This window comes from Hyperoodon ampullatus, assembly GCF_949752795.1.
Source record: "Hyperoodon ampullatus genome assembly, chromosome: 16".
Lineage (NCBI taxonomy): Eukaryota > Metazoa > Chordata > Mammalia > Artiodactyla > Ziphiidae > Hyperoodon > Hyperoodon ampullatus.
Genome location: NC_136929.1, coordinates 75,577,091 through 75,600,391, shown reverse-complemented (window position 1 = coordinate 75,600,391; position 23,301 = coordinate 75,577,091). Strand labels below are relative to the sequence as shown.

Here is a 23,301-nt window from a genome sequence, read left to right as displayed (position 1 = left end):
GGGTAAATATTTTTATTTTTATATACACAGCAGAATAATCTATTTAGGATCAGTATCCAAAGAAAATATTGCAAAATTAGAACATTAAAAATTTAGGCTCGGGCTTCCCTGGTGGCGCAGTGGTTGAGAGTCCACCTGCTGATGCAGGGGACGCGGGTTCGTGCCCCAGTGTGGGAAGATCCCACATGCCGCGGAGCGGCTTGGCCTGTGAGCCGTGGCCGTTGAGCCTGCGCGTCCGGAGCCTGTGCTCCGCAACGGGAGAAGCCACAACAGTGAGAGGCCCGCATACCGCAAAAAACAAACAAAAAACAAACAAACAAAAAAAAAATTTAGGCTCTATTGGAATTTTTTTTTTTTTTATTTTACTACTTAAAATACTTCAGCCATAAGTCACTATATTGTACAAACCCATAAAGGCAATGTAGTGGATTTACTGTTGTTTCCCATGATAGGAAATTTTTCATGTGACTTTTTGAATTTAGCACTTTTTGCCACTATTTAACATATACAGAGCTTTCACATGTATTTGAGAGTCGGCTACACACACTGTTTTTCTATTTTCCAGATGGTCTTTTATATGTTTCAGTTTCTTGTTCAGTTTATCTCTTTTCTGAGTAAAATAAGAGGCTGGGGAAAGGATGGACCTAAACCAGGAACCCAGGGGTCTCCCCACCATCAGTGGTGAACGAGCCCGTATCTCGTAACCTGAAAAACGCTGCCTCGTTTTAGATGGTTTAAGAAAAACAACTGTTATTTAGTTTAAAATAAAGTCTTTATTTCCAGATATCAAACCAGCTAGCATAGAGAACTGTTTTCAAATATATCTGTGTGTGCTTTTTATTTCAAAATAACCATTTTTTACTAACTTTCACCTATTTCGTTTTCCTAGCTCTCTTACATATGAGACATCTACCTCAATTAATCTACCTGGAATACCGTCGGAGTATTCAATAAAAAGGAATGAGTTTGAAACGGCCTGAGGGCAAACGCATGCCTCACTGGAAGATGACCCCCTGACACATCTGTCACGTGGGGTCCACCTTAACCTGTACCCCTCCTGTTCCTCACTGTCCACCTCCAGTTCCACTTCCCTCAGGAAACTTTCAACAGCCATCCACGCATCTGCAAACTTCCTGCGCTCCTAAAATCCTAGGACATTGTTTTCCATATTCTATGCATTTGCAACTAAAAAGACACTGACCTGTCTTAAGGTTTATCTTTATATGTATACATCCAGGCTCCCCAAGCAAATGTTAAATCCCTCGAGGACACAGGTCACAGTCGACCCAACTATGTGCAGAGTCCAGCTCCAAGACATCTCCACGCTCACCACCCTGTGAGCCGGGGACCTGCTGGCCGTCACCCCGGGCGCTTGCCACTGCGGGGCCGGCGACCTCCAGTGCATGTCACTCAAGCCGGCGCTCAGTCCCCCACCTTCCCCCAGCGTCCAGGTGAGCCAACCAGTCTCGTCCCGGCGTGTGTGTGCGCCTCACTGTCCATCAGTGTTTCCACCTGCACTGACCAACCGGCACCTCACACCTAACTCAGACCCACCGCACTCCTGCCCCGCCCCCGTCAGCAGGAACTGTCTTCCCGGTGGCTCATGTCCAAGGCCTGGCTCTCCCTTCGGGTGCCACACGCCCCAAACGTGACATCTCAGCACCTACACAGCCGCCGTCAGCCTGGAGCAGCCGCGTCCCTCACCGTGGCTACTGCAAAGCCCCTCCGGGTGCCCCTCCCGTGGCAGGTCTCAGCCCCCCGGGCGGGGCCGTGACCACTGAAGTCCCGGCTCAAACCCGCCTCCGCCAGGGACGAGCCTCCTTCGGCTGTGACCACCCCCTGCCCCGCCCCGCGGGCTCCCCCCGTTCCTCCTCACGGCCGCACACCTGGGCCCCCATCTGGACCCTCCGCTCACAGCCTCGTTCACCAGCCTTCGCAGCCCATGCGAGGCCGCACACCTCCAACACGCGCAGTCCCCCCCTCCCTGAACCACTTTCTCCACAACCTGTAGGCACCAGGAACAGACCGGAGTCTTCCCCTGCTTTTCTGCTTTCCTCTGTCACCTGCACACAAGCAGGGATTCCCATCTGTTCTACTCGGATTTATATCCAGCGCCCAGAATAACATCTGGCGCACAGTGGACACTTAGTGCATATCTGCTGAACCAATGAACTGAAAGAGCCGATGCAGGTGACACAGAAAAAGGGGCATGTGGTCTCAGGTGGCCTGGGAGGAGCATGAATGGAACGCCCAGGTCGGGGCTTGAGCGCTGCCACTTCTCAGCAATCAATCTGACCTGCGGTTCCTCGTCCGTGAAGTGGATACAACCGTCTCACACGGCCATAGAGGAATGAAAGGCAACGACGGCCCAGAGTAGGCATTACGTAACTATTACATGCAGTATAAAATAATAAGACGTCATCATGACAACGTGGTGACAACAGTGACTCCGGAACAGCACCCGAGAGAACAGAATACCTGTTTGGGAGCTGAAGTATGTAACACAACTTTAAGTGTGCTAAGAGTTCAGGGGCGAAGGAGTCCAAGGGACGTGGACACGTTTTAACAGGCTTCATGGAGGGGCGGCGGGAGCCCAGCACGGACACCCTGGATAGGATTTTGACAGACAGACACGCAGGCAGCAAGCAGGCCTCGAGTGAGGGAGACGTGCCCACGGCTGACCGACGGGAGTGAGGTCAGGCCGAGGGGACGGCGTGCACAAGAGAGAAAAAAAAAGGCGTGCTGGGTTCAAGAAAACCTCCGAGGAGCTACGGACACCGCAGGGAACACGGGAGGGACAGAGACAGCACAGAGCCCCTCCCAGAGCCCCCCGACCACGCGATCGGCACGTCTGTCCCGACGCACGGCCAGAGACCCCGGGTGCCCGCGGCCATCTGCTCCCCCCACTCAGCCCGTCACCGAGTCATGCAATCCCAACCCCTACAACACACCTGGGTCTGAACAGCCCCTCCATCGAGGCCACCCTACCCTGGACTCAGTGTCTAAAATGTAACTGTAATTGACAGTTGAAAGATACGTTATATACATTTGAAAGATATGCTATATAGGTTTGTATCGTTTTCATTGCAAACCATTCTCCCTCATACATCATAAATCACAGAGAACTGAACGGAGCAAACCCAGCAGACATGCTCCCCCGACGCCCGCCCCAGCACCAACTTTGCGAAGCAGCCCTCTTCTCTCTGAAAGGAGGGGTTTTTACATGACCCGGCCTACACTGAACTTTGACTTCAGCAGAAATATTCTCTCTGACACTAATTCTAACCAATCTGGTTAGGCTCAGCACAGAAACCAGCTGAGTTAAAGTGAAAACAATTCAAATCATCATCAGTGAAATTTTAAGTATGATTTGCTCTCAGTGTGTACATAAAATACATCGGTTGGGCAGAATATATTCCAAACTGTTAGCTCTATTTAAAAATTCTTCCTAATAAAGAAGCAGAAATCTCAGTAACTGGTCTCTGACTATATGAAAAATAGAACAGCAACTGAGAGCTATTTAAAATCATAAGTTCAGCCTCATAAAAACCCTACTTTGTCCTTAAAGCTGGATAAACAGGCTTACCTGGATTCTTAGCCATCGTTCCCTGGAGAGCCCTGTGGGAATATGTAGCATACCCCACTAACTTTGCCAGAAGGTCTCTGCTGCTGAGCAAGTCTTCTAAACATTTCAATTGACCAGCATTGGGATAAAGAAAAATTTTATAAGCAGCTTCTCGCACCTATGTTCAGAAAGTGAAAGGTAAAAGACATCCATGCACAGTACAAAGTCCTACACCATCATAATACAGGGTACCTCCCCCACTTTGTTCTGCAGGCGAGCAACGCTTTAGAATAATGGTCTCCACGAAGTGAATAAAGCTTCTGGATTCGTCACTGGTATGGGAGACAAATCATACTCAACTGGGTTCTCTACTATGGCGCAGGGTGGCACAAATTTTAGCCAACACACGTGCCGTGAAGCACCTTTAACCAGGTGACGTGAAAGCTACATGCAATTAAATTTGAGTCCCCAGAATGGCCATCACTGCTGCTGCTCGTCATACTTTGAAAAGGAGGAGCCCTTTATGATACAGGAGTCACCAAACCATTGTCATTATTCAAAGCGTTTACAGAATTAACAACCCCCAGTTCAATTTTTAGTGCTTGGTGACACTAACGTATTTTTAAAGGTGTGACTATCTCATCACTGAATTTGGGGGTCACAACAGACATGGCCCCGGTACAGGGACCAAACTGCACGGAGGATGGAGCGCACGTACCAAGTCATCCGGCACTTCTGCACGCAGACCATCCACCAGCACGTGGTCCCCGGCCAGCTCGAAGTGATGCCGAATGTGTTCTGGCAGGAGATGCTTCTCAATCTTGCTGGGAAAGTGGGTTCCCATGAGAAACGCGCTGCTCAGATCCAAGATTTTAACGTTCAGGTCCACCGCTCTTTTACGCTGTACGTGGGGGCAGTAATAAAAGTTATTTAGGTAATATTTCAAAACTTAATAGGTGATCTATGAAGACAGCAAATCAACACATATAGCTGAATTATAATTTAATAAGATACTAAATATATTAAGTAATAAAATGAATACTGAATATAATTTGTATCATAAATGTTTAATACACAGTAATGTACTACAAATGTTAACTCTACTTTTGATAGATATTTAATATCCTGACCAAAAAGTTATCTTAGGGTTTTTTAGTGCTTCTAGGCTTTAAGATGTTCTATTCAAAGTCTGAGTTATACAACGCATCTGTGAAATTAACAACATTGGGAAGTCCAGGTCCTCCCCTGGCCCTGAAAACCTCTTAGTTAAGTGAGCCAGGGAGTAGTTGAATCTGTTTGATATGATACTTAAAAGTATTTTCAGACTAAATACATGAAGTATTTGAAGGGTAGATTAGAAAACATTCTCAGTCTTAAAAGATCAGATACAAGGGCAGGGGAAGGAAGGTATAATTAACGCAATTCCTCGCTGAAGCTCAGAGAAGGGGCACTTCCGAAGCTCTGCTGGGCACCCACTTGTGCGGCTACAGCAGGACAGCAGCAGAGAGGTGAGGAGGGCTGGAGTCGGGGCTGCGGGGGCAGGACCACATCCCCCAGCCCCACGGCTGGCACCGTCAGGCCTCAGGCCGTCAGTGACAGTGACAGAATGGGGTGGGTTTTCTCGTCAGTCACACCCCTAGGACACCACCTCCTGAGAAAACCTGTGCCATCAAAGGGGTGCCACAAATGTTTGGGATGAGGTCCTTAAAACTGAGGTCCACACCAGTGGTCAGGTCCTCCTGGGGACAAGGGGTGAATTTTCAGGCACTTGTTACAGGAAAATTAGACAGGCATCCAGATCTGGGCTCAGGACGGGCTTCAGGTGAAATCACAGGCAAACTTCCCGGCAAGGGGGCCGACAGCTATTAACAGGTTCTAAACTATGCTAAGACCCTAAAAAATGATTAGGCAGCACTAGTATTTTTTAAAAGATAACTATGTATGATGCAGATGTACCCTTGATAAGCCGCTGGAAAAAACGTAGTGTATTTTAATAACAAAAAATTTCAATATAGAAAGTTCAAACTTCATAGGAAAAATAAGTTTTCAGATACTCCTACATCTTTATCATCCAGACTTCTCTTTGCCTATTTTGTTTCTGATATGGCCATTTGTCACCCTCTAATGGTGACCAGTGGAATAACAAAAAGGAAAGACATCTGGAAATTACACTATAGTTCCAAAAACTTTCCTCAAAGCTTTTACTATTTAAAAAAAAAAAAAAAAGCGATAAAATTAGTTATTTCAAGGAGTTTATCACCTGTTACAATCCCTGGAAAAATAAAAACTGTTTATTTCCCGACTCCACCAACAGTCTGCTAAGTATATCATTTCATCATTTGGACATAATTAAACATGCGGTACTCGGAGCTCTAAGAATGCTATGAAATTGCTGCATTTATTAAATGATTGCTGAAGAACACACTTCCTTTCATTTTTAATTGTATTCATGAGACCCTAAAATATAAGTAGGGAATAACCTGGAAAGAATACAGAAAGAACGCAGGCCTTTACGGTTTGCAGGTTATGTTAGTGGCTTCAATTGAAGCTCTCTGCAAGTGTGCTGTCTCCCTTGCCCCCTGTCCTAGTGGAGCACCTCTGACAACAGACACTGAAGTGACAACACGGGAGTTCAGCAGGTTTACGTTACTGCATCTTCACTGTGGGTGGGCTCGCAGGGAGTTACCTGCTAGGAGGGGCAGCTGTCCCTGTGTAACGTGTAAGAACACACGTTAGATAAAAGCAGCAAAGTCAGTGCTGGTGAAGCTGACCTTGACCTGACATGCTACTTTTTAATAAAGTTTCAAAAACATCTTTCATGAAGATTCTACAAAATAATAAAACTATTCTCCCGGATTCTCTAATAGCAAACTTCCTCCTGAAAATATCGAATCTGATGAATGTTCGTGAGCATCATTATGATTCTCACACATTCATTATTTTATTGAGTCTAAAACTCCTGTGCATGAAAAAAGAGAACCCACACTCCCTGTCCTTGAGAGGCCTGTGATTTAGGTAAGCAACGCAGTAATAACAACCTAAAGATAAATGTCATATGTGTGAAATAAGTAAAATGTGAGTTCGGATGAATACAAAATTCCACCTGGGGGGTTGAGAACAGCTTTGCAGACACCATGGCCTGAAGATGAAGGCTTAATGGGGATTTCAGACAGGCAAACCCACAGGGGACACAGGACCAGAGCAGGGAGGGCAGGGCCATGAGTAACACGGGGGTGGGGCAGGGACAGCTGGGGATTCTACGTATTAATTGCCATTTATACTCTTTCAATGGGCAATGGGAAGGCACTGGAAGGTTCTGGGTGGGAGAGTAACAGTTGAATCAGCGCTTTAAGGAAAGTACTCCAATGGTCACAGACAGGTTAGACTGACCGCCAGAAGGCCTGCAGGCAGGGCAGCTGGGCAGGCCCTGGAGTCGGCTTTGCCTATGTAATAGCCTCCTCCACCTACAAGCTCTGTGACCTTGGGGAAATCACATGACCTCTAGGTGCCTCAGCGTCTTCACCCATGAAACAGGAATAGTAGTAGTACCAGCCTCAAAGCTGCTCTGAAGATCTGATGAGAAATATGTGATTTAAAGAGCAAACGCTTAATCACTGTTACTTATAGTGGGTGTAGGAAGACAATGGCTTTTAGGATGGCCCAGGTATTTGGTGATAAGGATCAAGGTGAGTTGTTCTGTGGATGCAGACAGAGGCCAGTGAAGCCCTACAGAAACAATCCAAGGACTTGGTCACTGAGATATGAGAGCACTGAGAATGGAAAAAATGCAAAGTGACTCCAAAATTGGATTTGGGTGACTCAGAGAACGGTGGCATTATTGGTACAGAGAAGTATTAATAACAAACTGGTCTGGAAAGGGGCAAATGTGTCCATTTCAGGCAATCTGAGTTTGCAGTAGAGCCTATCAGCCCTGGGGACTGCCGGGTTAGGCCAGGAGTCACGTGCTGAGTCCTTAAGGCCACACAAGTACACAGACATGTGAGTGGCCTCAGAATTACTCACACTCAGCACCAACCAAAATGACAGCATCTATGTATGTGACACGTATTCTCAATATCCTGCCCTCTACTTTCCAAGACACTTTGATAAACCAATCTCTGTTAATAGGTAAGTGGCTTTATCGTATATTTACCAGGAGAAACATATTTATCTAAAAAAGAAAGCAGCACCGTAACAGTCTAGGCTGCAGGAAGGCAGGGTGAGACACTGCAGCAGGCAGCTCTTTGGGTGCTGGTTGAACCATCCCATTCTTCCAGCCCTGAGCTTAATACTGAAGTGAATAAGCACTCATTGGGATGAGCAGCAGCCAGGGTGAGAGATCCTGAGACAAAGGATGGGAACTTGAACAGACCGCTTTGCCTTGTTCCCACACGTGTAAAATGAAGGGTCTGGACAAAGAAGCCTCCTCCCATCCCAGTTTCAACACTGTATAACCCATGCTTACTGCTTTCAGAATGAAACTATGGGGGTCTGTCCAAGACAGGTATTACATCAACAAACACACCTGCACTGGATCTCAACAACACGTCCTGTACTTCTGCAACCAGACCCTAATCTTCAACAGCGCCAGCTTTCCTACTCACTAGCTGGCCTTCCTGATACGGCCCATCTCATCCCACTTCCATGACACCTAAAACGCCCCAACTGTCTCACGTCATTTCTTAACTCTGAATTATCTTGGGTGACAGGCCAACTTCCAGAGAGCACTATGTTCAAATACAACTTACAGGAGGATTTTAAAACATAAACGACCTAGGTGTCTTTATAATATGGAAATTCAAGCAATGTACAAGAACCACATCAACAATATACCAACTAGATATCAGTAAAACAAGAGGAGCCAAAAAACAAGGTTACCTTTTCTCTGTCTAGATGGATTCCACTGATTTCAAAATCAAACATAAACAGCTCTGCCACTCGCCTATAAATAAAACAGGTGCCAGGTTAGAACAGGTAATGATAATTATGAACAAAAATCAGTTTTTTGGGGCTTCCCTGGTGGTGCAGTGGTTGAGAGTCCGCCTGCCGATGCAGGGGACACGGGTTCGTGCCCCGGTCCGGGAAGATCCCACATGCCGTGGAGCGGCTGGGTCCGTGAGCCATGGCTGCTGAGCCTGCACGTCCGGAGCCTGTGCTCCGCAACGGGAGAGGCCACAACAGTGAGAGGCCCGCGTACCACAGAAAAAAAAAAAAAAAAAAAAAATCAGTTTTTTGCAAAATAAATCCATCTTTTTCAACCTTACTGCCCAAAAGCCGGATGTTTCAACACACACACACACACACACACACACACACACACACACACACACACACACACACACACACACACACACACACACACACACACACACACACACACACACACACAAATTTGTTTGCTTGAAACCAGGAGCTTAACATCTTAAAAGTCAGGCAAAACAGCTGGCTGACTGACTGGGTTTTAAGCTCTCCTATGGATGATTTGGTATCAGATACACCGTGCTAACTATACAACAAGCCTTACACTGACAATGAATGACAATTACTCCAACAAGGCCAAATTTTCTTTTTTCTAGAAAGGAAAAAATGAACATCTTTTCAACTGTCTTTCCTTCAAGAATATCTGCTGCAAACTATACACAACGCACCAAATTAAGTCCTTGTGGGACACACACATGCTGCCTGAACTCTGCATGAAGGTGTGCATGCAGAACTATAACACATTTCCTCCTCAGCACGTGTACAGAACAGAACGATGCTCTGCTCATCCGTAAGGCGTGGCCCGGACGGGGATAAGTACTTTTTGAATGAATGAACACAAGGCAAAAGAAATAATAAGTTTCCTAACAGGGGTACAAATAAAGTGCTTAGGGAGTTCAAAGACCATCATAATACCCTTCAACAGGTCAGCAGTATCTGAAACATCACCTTTCACTCCTGCTATCAAAAAGCAGACTCTTCATCAGCTTCAAGCCACCATCCTCTTCCCCTTGGGCTAAGTCTGCTTAGACTTAGGAGGGAAGATGCCTATTTCAAGAATGAGTACCAGTGTGCTTTGTATAAAACCAGTTTTTAATGATCGTAAAGTTCATCTGCAAACTTCACAACAGGCCCTAATTTTCCTAACCTTTCCTGAATGTAACAATTTCATCCTAATGTCAAGTATTAGCAGCAATAAAAAAGCAACAGCAGAAGAGAAAGTATCCTGGATAACATCTAAAGCAAGGGGCAACTTTTCAGTAATTTTCTCCTGTAATATTTTATACTTACAAGTTAATCTTTCCCTTTTCATTTTTTTTAAATTAATTTATTTATTTTTGGCTGCATTGGGTCTTTGCTGCTGCGCGCAGGCTTTCTCTAGTTGCGGTGAACAGGGGGCTCCTCATCGTTGAAGTGCGTGGGCTTCTCATTGCAGTGGCTTCTCTTGTTGCGGAGCACGGGCTCTAGGTGTGCAGGCTCAGTACTTGTGGCTCGCAGACTCAGTAGCTGTGGCACACGGGCTTAGTTGCTCCACTGCATGTGGGATTTTCCTGGACCAGGGATCGAACTTGTGTCCCCTGCACAGGCAGGCGGATTCTTAACCACTGCACCACCAGTGAAGTCCCCATCTTTCCCTTTTTAGTTATAAGCTAATTTAAGATGATTTACTTTCCCATTAGGGAACAGGGGAATCAAAATACTGAACTCGTGGGCTTCCCTGGTGGCGCAGTGGTTATGAATCCACCTGCCAACGCAGGGGACACAGGTTTGATCCCTGGTCCAGGAAGATCCCACATGCCTCGGAGCAACTAAGCCTGTGTGGCACAACTACTGAGCCTGTGCTCTAGAGCCTGCAAGCCACAACTACTGAGCCCGCATGCCACAACTACTGAACCCCACACGCCTGGAGCCCGTGCTCTGCAACAAGAGAAGCCACCGCAATGAGAAGCGCGCGCACCACAAAGAAGAACACCCCCCGCTCACCACAACTAAAGAAACTCTATGCACAGCAACGCAGACCCAACGTCGTCAAAAATAAATAAATAAATAATTTTTTAAAAAAGATGTTGGGGGTAGGAGTTTATTAATTAATTAATTTATTTTTGCTGTGTTGGGTCTTCGTTTCTGTGCGAGGGCTTTCTCTAGTTGTGGCAAGCGGGGGCCACTCTTAATCGCGGTGCATGGGCCTCTATCACGGCCTCTCTTATTGCGTAGCACAGGCTCCAGACGCACAGGCTCAGTAGTTGTGGCTCACGGGCCTAGTTGCTCCGTGGTATGTGGGATCCTCCCAGACCAGGGCTCGAACCCGGGTCCCCTGCATTAGCAGGCAGATTCTCAACCACTGCGCCACCAAGGAAGCCCTAAAATAAACAAATTTATTAAAAAAAAGAAAGCATCCACCTATTCTTTAAAACAAAAAATACTGAACTCATAACATACTAAATGAAAGGAAAACCTGTGTGACCTGGAAACAAGACATTACCATGCTGGGCCACAAAGGCATGGGCTGGGACACACAGCTCTTCAGATCTATTAGGGTGGAAACATGGTCCCTGATGCCCAGGAGACAATGATCTACCATCACTCATCAGTAAGTGACTGATAAACATCGGGGGACCAGGAAGCAGAAGTGTATATCACAGCGCTTATGTCAGTATTACTAAAATGTAAGTCATGTATAATTGCATATCACTAATTTACTGGCATATGAAAACAGCTCAGCAAATAGTAGCTATTTATTGGGGGGGGAGGGCAATCAGCCAAATTAACCCCTCTAAACTTCTCTACCGCCGTCATCCTAGTCCAGGACGCACTGCCACCACCCTGAACGGGCCACCGTGCCCCAAGTCCGCCACCCTACAGGAAGGCCCTCCTCGTGTCAGAAGTCCTTGCGTCATGAGACACCCTATCCGCCACGGTGAGGTCTCTAAACACTGTCCCCCACCTCCGACCAAATCTGGGGCCTCTGCTACGGGCTCCAATAGCATTCATGATTTCCACTCCACAAGCTTAAACGTTGGACAAACACAGAAAATTTTTAATGGTTGTGTTGAGACCGTATGATGGCAAGTCATGTAGCAGGAGACTTCACTGCTGGGTTATAAATGCTTTATGGGAAGCTGAAGCATAGCAGACAAAGAGGGAACAAAACCTAGCTTCAACCAACGTTGAAATAAGCCAGTATAGGTATTGCAGAACATGAAAAACAATTAAGATTAGCATTTCATTTAGAAGCTTATTCTTTTATTCACAGAGTGCAAACCTGTGAAGGCCACCGTGATGATTATTTCAACTCCATCCAAATCCCAATAATTAAAAACATAAAACAGTTTATACTTGGATAGTTTTTCAAAGGCTTTCTGCATGACATTTTCAGTTTTTCTTCCAACTAGTGGCAGCCAATTAGAACAGTAAATTCTCTGATGCTGTACTGGAAGTGGAATCTCTGGGCTAAGGAGAACTGTTTTCTTTCTTCTTAACCCTGCTGCATGCTGGGAACCGAGCTCAAGTGTAACACTCCTTGCTTTCATTAGTTTTTTTTTTTTTTTGGCTGCATTGGGTCTTCATTGCGGTGCACGGGCTTCTCACTGCAATGGCTTCTCTTGTTGCAGAGCATAGGCTCTAGGCACGCGGGCTTCAGTAGTTGTGGCACACAGACTCAGTAGTTGTGGCGCATGGGCTTAGCTGCTCCGCGGCATGTGGGATCTTCCTGGACCAGGGCTTGAACCTGCGTCCCCTGCATTGGCAGGCGCATTCTTAACCACTGCGCCACCAGGGAAGTCCCAGTAGTATTTTTTTAAAACTACTTTATTCTGGAATTAAGTTATCCAAATATTTGATCTATTCTCCTGCTTTTCTTGACCTTTTATAATGGATATATTCATCTTCCTGATTATTGTGCCAATATACTGAATGAACAGAATTAAATTTCTTCTAAATTTCTGAAACTTCAACAGACCTTCTTTCTTAAATAATGTAAAGGGCTCCACTCAAGCCCCGGACTGTCCTCGTCATCTCTGTCTCCCATCCATCTCCCATCCTCACAACAGTCAACCTAGAACACACACCCCCTCTCTTCCAGCAAAGGTGGTTTCTGTTTTGTTTTAATAAGAGAAAAGAAAGACGGCGAGGGGATGAACTAGGGGGGGGAATTTACTGGGAAATGTACGTTTATCGTGTTACATAACATAGGTTCATCATGTAACAGCTTTACTGTAGAAACGCATGAAAAAACTAAAATCACTCATCCTACCAAAGATAACCACTATTAAAATTCTTGTATTTCCTTCCAACATACGACTTTTTCTTTCTTCTTTCTCTTAAGGCTATGAAGAACATGTTTCATTAAATAAGGTAAGGTCCCAGAAAGCAGCTTGGTGCTCAGCACACAGCAGGTACTTGAAAAAGTTTGCTGACTTTCTGCGTGGACTTAAGGAGCAGTAACTTGATTCCTGGGCTCCGACACAGCCCCTGTCCCCGGGGGCCAGGCTAGGTGGTCTGGGGGGACACCCAACAGGACCCTTAACCTCAGAAGCACAGTCCGAGGTGCATCTTTGGTCTCGTGAAGATACCATCTCCATGGCAACCAACTGTGGCTGATACCACGTCCCCCCGGCTTCTATCCAATCTACTTTCAACGTGTTATACCAGGACTCCCACTGGGATACAACTACACAGACTTTTGTATCTTGCTTTTTCTTGTAAAATTATATCACAAACATTGAACAGCTCTCTGTATCTTTAAATATTCTTCAAAAACATGGCTTTTAGGGCTTCCATGGTGGCACAGAGGAGAAAACTAAGGCCTGGAGAGCTGGGGAACCAATATCCAGCCAAGGCCTCTAACTCTGGAGACCCATCTCCAGCCATGACATCCCACTTAGTACCAGTGTCACACTACACACTGTTACACATTCAACAGCCATACGTTGCCATTCCTTACTTTGTGAAATAAGAGTTTCAGGAAGAGAATCCTTTACCCATTTTTCTCTAAGATGGTTCGCTTTTTTTCTTTTTTGGTAATTTGTAACACCTCTAAACATAGTAACTATATTAACCTTTATCATGTAAGTAACATCTGTTCCATTGTCTATTCTGACTCTGAATGTGGAAGGGCTTTGCCAGACCAAAGCTTGCAATTTTTGTATGATCAAATCAATCTTCCCTTTTGTGCTCTGATTTTGGTATCCTGTGAAGAAAGACCTTCCACATTCCAAGTTATCAATACTTCTAGGATTTCTTTTTTAAAGATATTTAAATCTTAAATTAATTTACTTTTCCATTGGCCTAACATCATTTACTGAAAACCAAGCCTTTCCCTACTGATGAGAAACGATACTTCTATCCTGTGTTAAATACAGTCCTACAGACATTTGTGTCTGTGTCTGAAATTTCTCTATTCTCTCATTGACCTAATGGACTCTTCTGGCCGAAGTATAATGCTCTCGATGCTCTTTTAAATACAGTATTTTTATAATATGTCTTACTATCTGGTACAAATCCCTCTGTAGCATTTTTCTTTACCAGATCTTTCCTGCCTATTCTGGTATATTTACTGTTTATGACTTTAAAATCATTTTAAATAACAACAACAAAAATCTTTAGATGTAGGATGGATAACATCAAACTTACAGACCAGTAGAGACCACTGAATTTTCTTCTTCTAATCTAAGAATACAGCATGTTTCTCCATTTAAATATCATCTTTCATGCCTTGCGGGGGGTTGTGTGTGTGGAGGTTCTGCACTTTGCCCTCCTGAGTGTACTCCAAGCTGTATCACAGCTTTTGTTGCTCTTGTGACTGGGACTTTCCCTCCATTATATTTTCTGGAGTGTGTTTGTTATATTTTTTGCAAACAAGAAAATTCTTGATGGTTCTGGAAAACCCCAAGTGAAACAGGTTTCTTTATGGCTGGGCTTCCCAGAGACTCTAATATACTGAAATTCTCCAAGAGAGGAAAACGCATTAATACGTCCGATTTCCAAACTTACTGATCAATGGGACCCTTTTGGGAATACTTTCTAATACCTCACAAAACTAGTATTCCAAGGAATGCACCCAAGAATGTGATGATGATGTCACTTCTTCTATACGTTATCTTCTCATGACAAAGTAATGTATTAAATCTCTAATACTTTGTTTTAGGCATTGACTTCTCCTTCACCATATGCAAGGTGCTTCCTGGATGCCAGTCAACACTCCTGATGCTATACAAGTGCCGTGACAGTTTGATAATTATCTCTTCCAATTCTTGTTTCCTTCCACTCATACGTAACATTTCCTTTCCAGAATATTGATCTTCTACCCAGGTTATTTTTCCCAATGTGTTTATCATTCTGTTATTTTAAAAATCCTAGGCTTCTCTGGTGGTGCAGTGGTTAAGAATCTGCCTGCCAATGCAGGGGACATGGGTTCGAGCCCTGGTCCAGGAAGATCCCACATGCCGCAGAGCAACTAAGCCCGTGCGCCACAACTACTGAGCCTGAGCTCTAGAGCCCACGCGCCTCAACTACTGAGCCTGCACTCTAGAGCCCGCGCGCCACAACGACTGAGCCCGTGTGCCACAACTACTAAAGCCCACGTGCCTAGAGCCCGTGCTCTACAACAAGAGAAGCCACCGTAATGAGAAGCCCGCGCACCTCAACGAAGAGTAGCCGCCACTCGCCGCAACTAGAGAAAAGCCCGCGCGCAGCAACGAAGACCCAACACAGCCAGAAATAAATAAAACATAAATATTTATAAAAATAAAAGTCCTATTGGCATCTTAGTAACATCTAGAAATGTGGTACATGTCCAATTAGCACAACTCCTCCGTACCTCAAATGGTCTGCCAGTCTACTTCCATTTTTACACATTAAATATGGGAAAGCAAATCTGTAGTAAAGTCAGATCGTGAACAAGCTGTTGTTCCTCAAAGTCAGCAGCAGCTCAGTATAAATCCAGCACAATTAGCAGGCATTCCACTTTTACTCATTTTGCTAACAAAGGTAATAATGCTCAAACCTAAAATTATAATAAAGACCCATTGCTGTGATTGTACAGCCAGCTTTACCCATATCCTGAGCATCAGGATCAATGAAGTGAAACAGGACCACAGGTAACCGCTTACAGGCAGACAGATGAAGACAACCTCTCCCTGCTTCTCACACGGCATGGTCATTCGTACACCAGATCAACATGAGACACCACCACTGACTGATCCCTGCGGGCTGGGCTCCACTTGGGGTCACAGGCCACGTACGGAGACAGACAACAGAGGAGGAAGCAGACGGGGCCAAGTAAGCATCCCATAAAGAAAAAGGAGATAGACAAGTGCAAAAGGCAGGAAAAGACATTTGTCTCTGTGCCATGACACAAATAACATATAGGCGGATTAACGACAAACTCTACCACGTTTTATAAATAAATAAATCTGAGCAAAGAAATATAATATCCACAGTCCTGTATCAAATATGTTTGTGGGGCTTCCCTGGTGGCGCAGTGGTTGAGAGTCCACCTGCCAATGCAAGGGACACGGGTTCGTGCCCTGGTATGGGAAGATCCCACATGCCGCGGAGTGGCTGGGCCCGTGAGCCATGGCTGCTGAGCCTGCGCATCCGGAGCCTGTGCTCCGCAACGGGAGAGGCCCGCGTACCCCAAAAAAGAAAAAAAATTTGTGTACTGAGTTAGAATTAGGTCTTTTCAATTCAGAATCATAAATGGTATGAACCAAAGCCAAGCATTTCAAGGATCCTGACATCCACCAGTAAATAAAAGCACTCTGCTTTCAGCTCCCGCTGTAGCAATGATGGAACTTCAGGAGTGCAGCTAAATGGAACCGTCAACTGCTCACAGGAATCCATTCCCTGGAGAGAGCCCTGCTGCAGGCCGAAGCTGTGGGGTGCTAAGATGCAGCAGCGAACAAATCAGACCAGGCCCTGCCCTCGGGGAGCTTCCCGTCCAGCGGGTGGGAAAGCTGAGCCGACAAACGGGCAGAGGAGAGAAGGCTGGGAGCGTGAGGACTGAGAGAAGCGGCGTTGGGCAGGAGGCCGGGGTGAGACAGGCACAGGGCTCTCGGAGGAGACACCCTCTGAGTGGCGTCCAAGGAGGGTGCGGGGCTCGTCGCGTGGGGAGAAACCGTCCGGACAGAGGGGCCGTGAGCGCGGGGATGGCTTTCAAGCTCAGCTCCACAGTCACAACCGCGATGAACGCAAAGGAAGGAGTACCTACCTGGTTTCTGGATCAAGGGAATCCACAAGTTTTTTATCAGCTAATAGTTTTTGCAGACTTTGATATAATTCCACATTTGTGTTCAACCTAGAAAAATTACAAATAAGAAAAATTAAATGATTTTCTAGTACCATCTCTTTTTGCTTTAAGTGAAGAGAATGGTGTCAAGTTCCAGCATCCACATGGCCAGAGGCCAAAGGTTTGGGGTATTGTTTTGTTTCTTCCTTTGGACCAGGAATGGCATGACCGCAGTTAGTAAGGGACGGGAAGTGTGTTAGTACTAACTGTCCCGGAAAGTAAAAGCACAAACTTAAAGCCACAGTCCACAGCTGGGGACAGAAGAGCAGACAGGACGTGACCCCACTTCCATCGAGAACCAGCCGCGTCGGCAACCTGCCAAGGACCACTGGCTTCCCTAACAGGAGAGGAGCGGGGACGGGAGGGGAGGAACAGACGCAAAGACCTGCAGTCCTGACTGGGCACCGGGCCTGGGCTGCCTTGGCTCACCCGGGGGGAGTGGCGGGTCCACACCGGGGACAGCTCGAGGGCACAGGCTTCGGAGCCGCACCCTGCAGCCACTCGTTTCTCATCAGCTACCGTGCCCTTGGTCCGAAAGGGTTAGACCCTTGGTGGCCCCCAGGGTTCAGCGAGACGCTGGGCATGGCCGCCACTCCCAGAGGCGGCTACTGTCCGCGGCTGCACTCGGGCCCGGCCCACCCAGCACTGCCCGCCCACCCGCGGCACCACCGACAGCTCCCGAGTCCCTCTCCCGAGAGCACAGTGCGGGCCAGAGCTCCCGCCTCGGGGAAGGGCAAGGGCTGAGCGCCGCCCGCTAGGTCCACTCAGGGGCTCGCGGGCGGTCAGGTTCCCCGGGCAGCTCACACACAATCAAACCCCTGCAGGTTCATACGAACCGAGGGGCCTCTGTCGCCACGGTGCTCACGGGCCACCCTGAACCTGCGGGACCAAGGCAGCCCCGCCCGCCGAGAAACGCTCAGCAGGGGGGCAGGCTCGGCCTCAGCCCCAGGAACCGGGAGAAGGTCAGCAAGGACGGCCGCCTCCTCTGGCTGCTCGGCCCCCGGCCGCCCACGTCCAAGGGCAGCCGTTCCGAGGTGGCCGGCCGGCCCCACGTCCGAGGTTTGAGCACATCTCCTATGTCATGTCCTACATTGTAGGACTCTAAGATAAGTCTGTAATTTAGTCTATATTTGGCATTAATTCTAAACAAATACGTCCAGTTTTATCCTTGCTTTTCCACCACTGAAAAGTCAGTCGATTCTACTCGGGCACCGGAAGGCATCCTACTCAAAGCTGCCCTGGGCAGTTAGGGTGCAGCTCAGGCTACAGGAGAGAAGGAGCCAGCGCTCAGGAGAGCGGAGGGCAAGGCTCTGGGTTCTGTCCGGTGACGACGGCCAGGTCCCTCGGCAGCACCCACGCCCCCCCGAGGGGGCAGGGCCCGGTCCCAGCAAAGGACTGAGCTGCGCTCCACGGCCAAGGGGGGGGACGGCAGGCCGCCTCCGACACCACCTCTCTACCGACCGAGGCGCCCGCTGTCCTCCCGCGGAACCAGGAGCCCAGGTTCGCTGACGCAGTACGCAGGCCCCGGGCAGGGCCCGGCGCTCTCGCTCACCTCCCCGGCAGCCCTCGGCTCCAGCGCCTTCAGCACGCTGGGGTCTGGAGTTTGCAGGGACCAGCTTACCCGTTCAAGGAGCCGAATTTCGCACGCACCATCCCCAAAGGGCAAACGCTGCTGGGGGCACCGGCCAGCAGCAGCCGTACACCCCATGCGAGCCCCGGGGGACGGAGGGGCCTCCGCTGGGCTGGGAGACACAGGTCCCGAGGTCTTTGCAGCCGGGGGGCCGGGCGCCCGCACTGGCTGACCCCCGTCCTGGTGGGCACCCTGCCCCCTCCCCGTTACTCTGACCAGCACGCTTACATTTACTCCGAATCCCTTTCAAGTGACCGACTTCACCCCAGCCTGCGCCCGCCGCAGCTCCCAGACTGCCTTTACAATGTGCTCAGACGCCCCCAATACCAGCCCCAAGGGGACCGCAAGGCCACCAGGCAGAGGTGACCACGCTGACCTCTCGCCCTGTGGCCACAGCTCTAGGGCGACAGCGATTCCACCGCACGGCCATCTGCCAGCTCGCGCTGCCCGCCCGCCCCCGAGACGCTGACGATCCCATCATCGAGGAGAACGAGGACCCGGGGCGTCGGCCGCGCGCCCCCCAGCACCACAAGCACTTTGCATTTACCGTCTCGTCCTCCTCCCAGCAGCCCTGAGACACAGATCACTCCACCACCCCCCTGACCAGTGAGGAAACCGAGGGACAGCAGACAGGGAGGCGGCCCAGAGTCAGGCCGCGGGCTCCCCCCACCCGCCCGCCCGCCCGCCCGCCCCGGGCAGCCCTGCGGCTCATACACCAACCCCACGCCCCATCCCCCCACCGCCGGGGCAAGCCCTGCAGACAGACGACCTGGGGCACAGACCCGGGGACCCCGCGGCCCAGCACGGTCCGGGAGGAGAGGCACACGTACGTCTCCACCGTGGCGCCAATGCTCCGACAAGCTTCCTCCGCGGCCTCTCTGAATGCTGCCTCGGGGTGAGCGATTTTCACAAAATCGGCCTAATGGAGGGGAGACAAAAGCAAAAGGGCGTTTGATGGGGAGCTTGCTTCCAGGGTTTGAGGGCGAAAATGAAAACGTGAGCTTTGAAATGTGCCATTTGCCTGGACCCAGCATTTCCATTACTGGAACTTTCCCAAACCGGTGGGAGAAGCAGCTTCTTCCTGAACATTCATTAATTCTGTTATTCCCGGGAACCAAGTTCGTTTCATTTCCAAATACCTTCCAAAATACTCTTACTGACTTTATTTTAGAGAAGTCTCCCTCCTACAAATGTAAAAACCAAGTGAATTCTTCCTACTTCTATCATTCAAAAGGGCAGACTCTCGCTTCAAATAATCTGGAGCTTTCTACCTAAGTGTTCCTACCTGGCCCATGGAACATCGCTTGGAGGCGCTTCTAGTTAACGCTCACACCTGGTGTCCTTTCAAGGCTGAGTTAACTGCATTCTAGCCCTTGTGCAGAGAACAAAGACTGCCTTTAAGTAAATAGGAATCCCCAGCTGCAGCCTATCTGGCACAGGACTAGAGCTGTTACACTGACCTTAGAATTTAACTAAGCCAGAATCCCTTTTTTATTTTTTTTAATGAAATCTCATAAAACTAGATTTTAGTTTTCATGTTAACTGCAGTACACTGCAAAACAGAAATGCAGGGAAACTACAAAATACTGCATATTTTCTTCATTCTCATGAAGACAACATGTATGGCTATAACGTGAAATAAAACCACAAAGTAAAATGTCCTAATTTTATTATCAAAGTTTTTAATGTAGAAACATATAAATCCATAGTTTGATACAACATTTGACATAACAGTAGGATAACATCTGCACTAAGGCACCTGAAAAGTGAGCTGTGTAAACTTTAAAAGATGCTATATAAATTACTCATCTGCATGCTGCACAATTTACAATCAATATTAAAATTCAAAACACCTGCATACGTTTTAAAACTCGTTTGTGAAAGTGGTGAGGAAAATAAGTTCCACGGGGACTGTGTTAAGAAAGAAAAAGAAAACAAAATGACCAGTTTATAAAACTCATGCCTTACATGGTATTGATCTCACTAGCCGGTAAAATCTTAAAAATTCAAAAAAGGAAGAAGATTCTATGAGCTTTTTGACCCAAAGATTTACATGTATAAATCACATCCTAGTCTTTTTGAATGAGACATTACCAAACTTCATAAATATAAAAAACTTCAAAAACAGGGCAAGCTATGGGGCAGAAAAGTGAAGAGCAGAAGTGGAAATGTGGAAAAAATGCTAGAACACTGGTTAATTAAGACAGAGGCTAAGACAACAAACACCCAGTAAGTTCTGGGATTTCTGACCGCAAAAGCCAATACTCAATTACAAATAAGTGAAATTTGCTGACCAGCGCTTTCCTTTCAGATTTCAGTGGCACCGTTAAGCAGAGACGGTTCAAAACCTCTTTTCTGACAGTACGTCTCCCACATCCCCCAACAAGACGAGCCCTCGCTGAGCACATCCTGGAGGGACAGAACCGGAGCCCGCGGCACAGCTCACTTCGCCCTCAGGAAAGCCCTTCAGGATGGATACTCTGCCGATCTCTTTACAACTGGGAAACCTGCAGCTGTGGGTCTAGGACAGCGGAGGTGTGACTGGCTCAGCGCAGACGCTGAGAGCAAGAAGGAAACCACAGACGGGGAGCTGCCCCTCTGGTGAAGAAAGTCAGCCTCAAACGGTAAATATGATTCCACTTACCTGACACGTAAGAAAAGACAAACTACGGGGATGGAGAACAGATCAGAGGTTGCCAGAGGTGAGAGGTGAGGTGGGCGCGAAGCACAGGGAGCATTCTGGGGGTGATGGAAGAGTTACGCAGCCTGACCGCGGGGCGGCTACGTGCACACAGAGTCCATGTGCACAGACCTGCACCATCCCTTAGAAGAAGTCGATTTTACTGCATAATAATTTTGAAAATAAACACTTTCTCACAAGATGGGGAGGCGCTTCCTGCCACTCCAGGTAAGGTTCCATCTGGCCCGGGCGGCAGCAGCCCTGGAAGCATGGAGAGTGAGGCTTCTGCATTCAGACTGCCTGGACGTGAAGCCCAGCTCCACCACTCACGGGCCGGAGAACTTAACCTCTTAGTGCCTTTCTTTCCTCATCGACAGGTGGAGATATGCCCAGAAGGCTGAATCAGTCAATCCAGGTGAAGCTCTTAGCTGGGTCCAGTGCCTATAAGAGCTACAAAACAGCCAGCACCAGAACATAAGCTCCACGAGGTCGGACCACACTCCCAGTGCCCGGCCAGGGTGAAGCTGCACGTAGAATGAACGTAAAGAAAGAGCTGTGGGCTTCCCTGGTGGCGCAGTGGTTGAGAGTCTGCCTGCTAATGCAGGGGACACGGGTTCGAGCCCTGGTCTGGGAAGATCCCATATGCCGCGGAGCAACTAGGCCCATGAGCCACAACTACTGAGCCTGAGTGTCTGGAGCCTGTGCTCCGCAACAAGAGAGGCCGCGATAGTGAGAGGCCCGTGCACCGCAAAGAAGAGTGGCCCCTGCTTGCCGCAACTAGAGAAAGCCCTCGCACAGAAACGAAGACCCAACAGAGCAAAAAAAAAATTAATGTCAGATGCAGGCTTGTGACATCCTCTGTCACATAGGGGAGGACGTAAGTCAGGCACCAGCAGATAAGCAAAGCTTTCACTTAAAACAAAAAAAAAAGCTGTACAGACAGGAGCAGGCGTGACCACGACTGGGGGCTGGTGCGCCACTACGATGTCACGGCCACCCTGGGCTGAGAGGGAAGCCTGCTTCCACCTCGGCCGTGGGCATCTCAGCTGGCGGAGAGACCTGCTGGCACTTCTATCTCAACTTCAAAACGTGGGGAAAAGACGCCTTTGATACAATCAATTTGATGTCAAAACCTTATTTTTGATCAGAAAAGACATTCCTGAAAAGGCTTATAAAAACTAGTTTTTTTCTAAGTAATTGTATTGTAAAGGTACAGATAAATGTTCTACTAGAATTTTGGTAGACATTTTTATAAATGAAGAACCTGTCACATGAAGAATCTTTGCCATGTGCATAATCTTTCTTCCATTACATGTTACATATCTGTTTTATTAAATATACATATTAAAGTACGAGTACTAAATCTGACCTTTCCTGTACCTTCTTCCCATTCAACAGCACACCTCACTATAACAGATCACACCCAAGAGCTCTCAGAGTTCAGATATTCCTAACTTTACAGTCCAGTACTGAACCCAATACACTGAGCTTAACTTGCAAAAGTGAGAGGCGGTCTGCGGCCCATGCCCAGCGTCTTACCAAATCGGCCACCCTGCACAGGGAGTCCGAGAGCTCGTCAAAGATGAGCACGGTCTGGGGCCCCGGCGGCGCGGAGCACACGCGGCCCACCAGCTGCTCCGTTTTCCTCAAGGCCTTCTCCTGGGCGACACGGAATCCTTCTGGGGCGCTGAGCTCAGGAACTCCAAACAGGCCCTGAAACCCAAAGAACAGTTTCCACTGATCACTAAAAACATGACCTGGGGGTATGCAATACAAATACTTTTTTCATAAACAAAATCTTGGTTTTCGTTGATAACTTCATATCATGGTGCCACCTGTCATCACAGGTATCACTTTCACATTCCCCGCGACATTCCACATATGACACTAAAAATGTTTTAGAATGTAATTTTCTTCAATTTTTAATTATTTTATAAAAAACAAAAATAGAATGATATGGGTTCAAAATCCAGCTCTGTCACTACCACAGATCCTAACTCACGAAGTGGCAAGGATTAAACGATACACGTTTTTAAAAAACATTTTAACAGTGCCCGGCACACAGAAAGCATTTAACAGATGTCAGCTGTAACCACTATCAGCTGTGTGACCCAGGTCGAGTTCTCTCTCCTCCTTGGCCTAATTCTTCATCAGGCATG

The 23,301-nt window shown here is 47.7% G+C and overlaps 1 protein-coding gene across 1 annotated transcript in view; it reads right to left on the bottom strand.

The window, feature by feature from the left end:
• The window catches only part of MIPEP (mitochondrial intermediate peptidase), a gene marked incomplete at its 5' end in the record, with an annotated part of 144,406 nt that overhangs the window by 118,330 nt on the left and 2,775 nt on the right, over nt 1-23,301 (bottom strand). The window contains 6 exons of the mRNA XM_079721694.1: nt 3,587-3,743; nt 4,284-4,466; nt 8,444-8,507; nt 16,755-16,841; nt 19,293-19,381; nt 22,682-22,855. Of these exons, the coding sequence (XP_079577820.1) occupies nt 3,587-3,743; nt 4,284-4,466; nt 8,444-8,507; nt 16,755-16,841; nt 19,293-19,381; nt 22,682-22,855 (754 nt within the window). The remainder of the gene's footprint in view (nt 1-3,586; nt 3,744-4,283; nt 4,467-8,443; nt 8,508-16,754; nt 16,842-19,292; nt 19,382-22,681; nt 22,856-23,301) is intronic.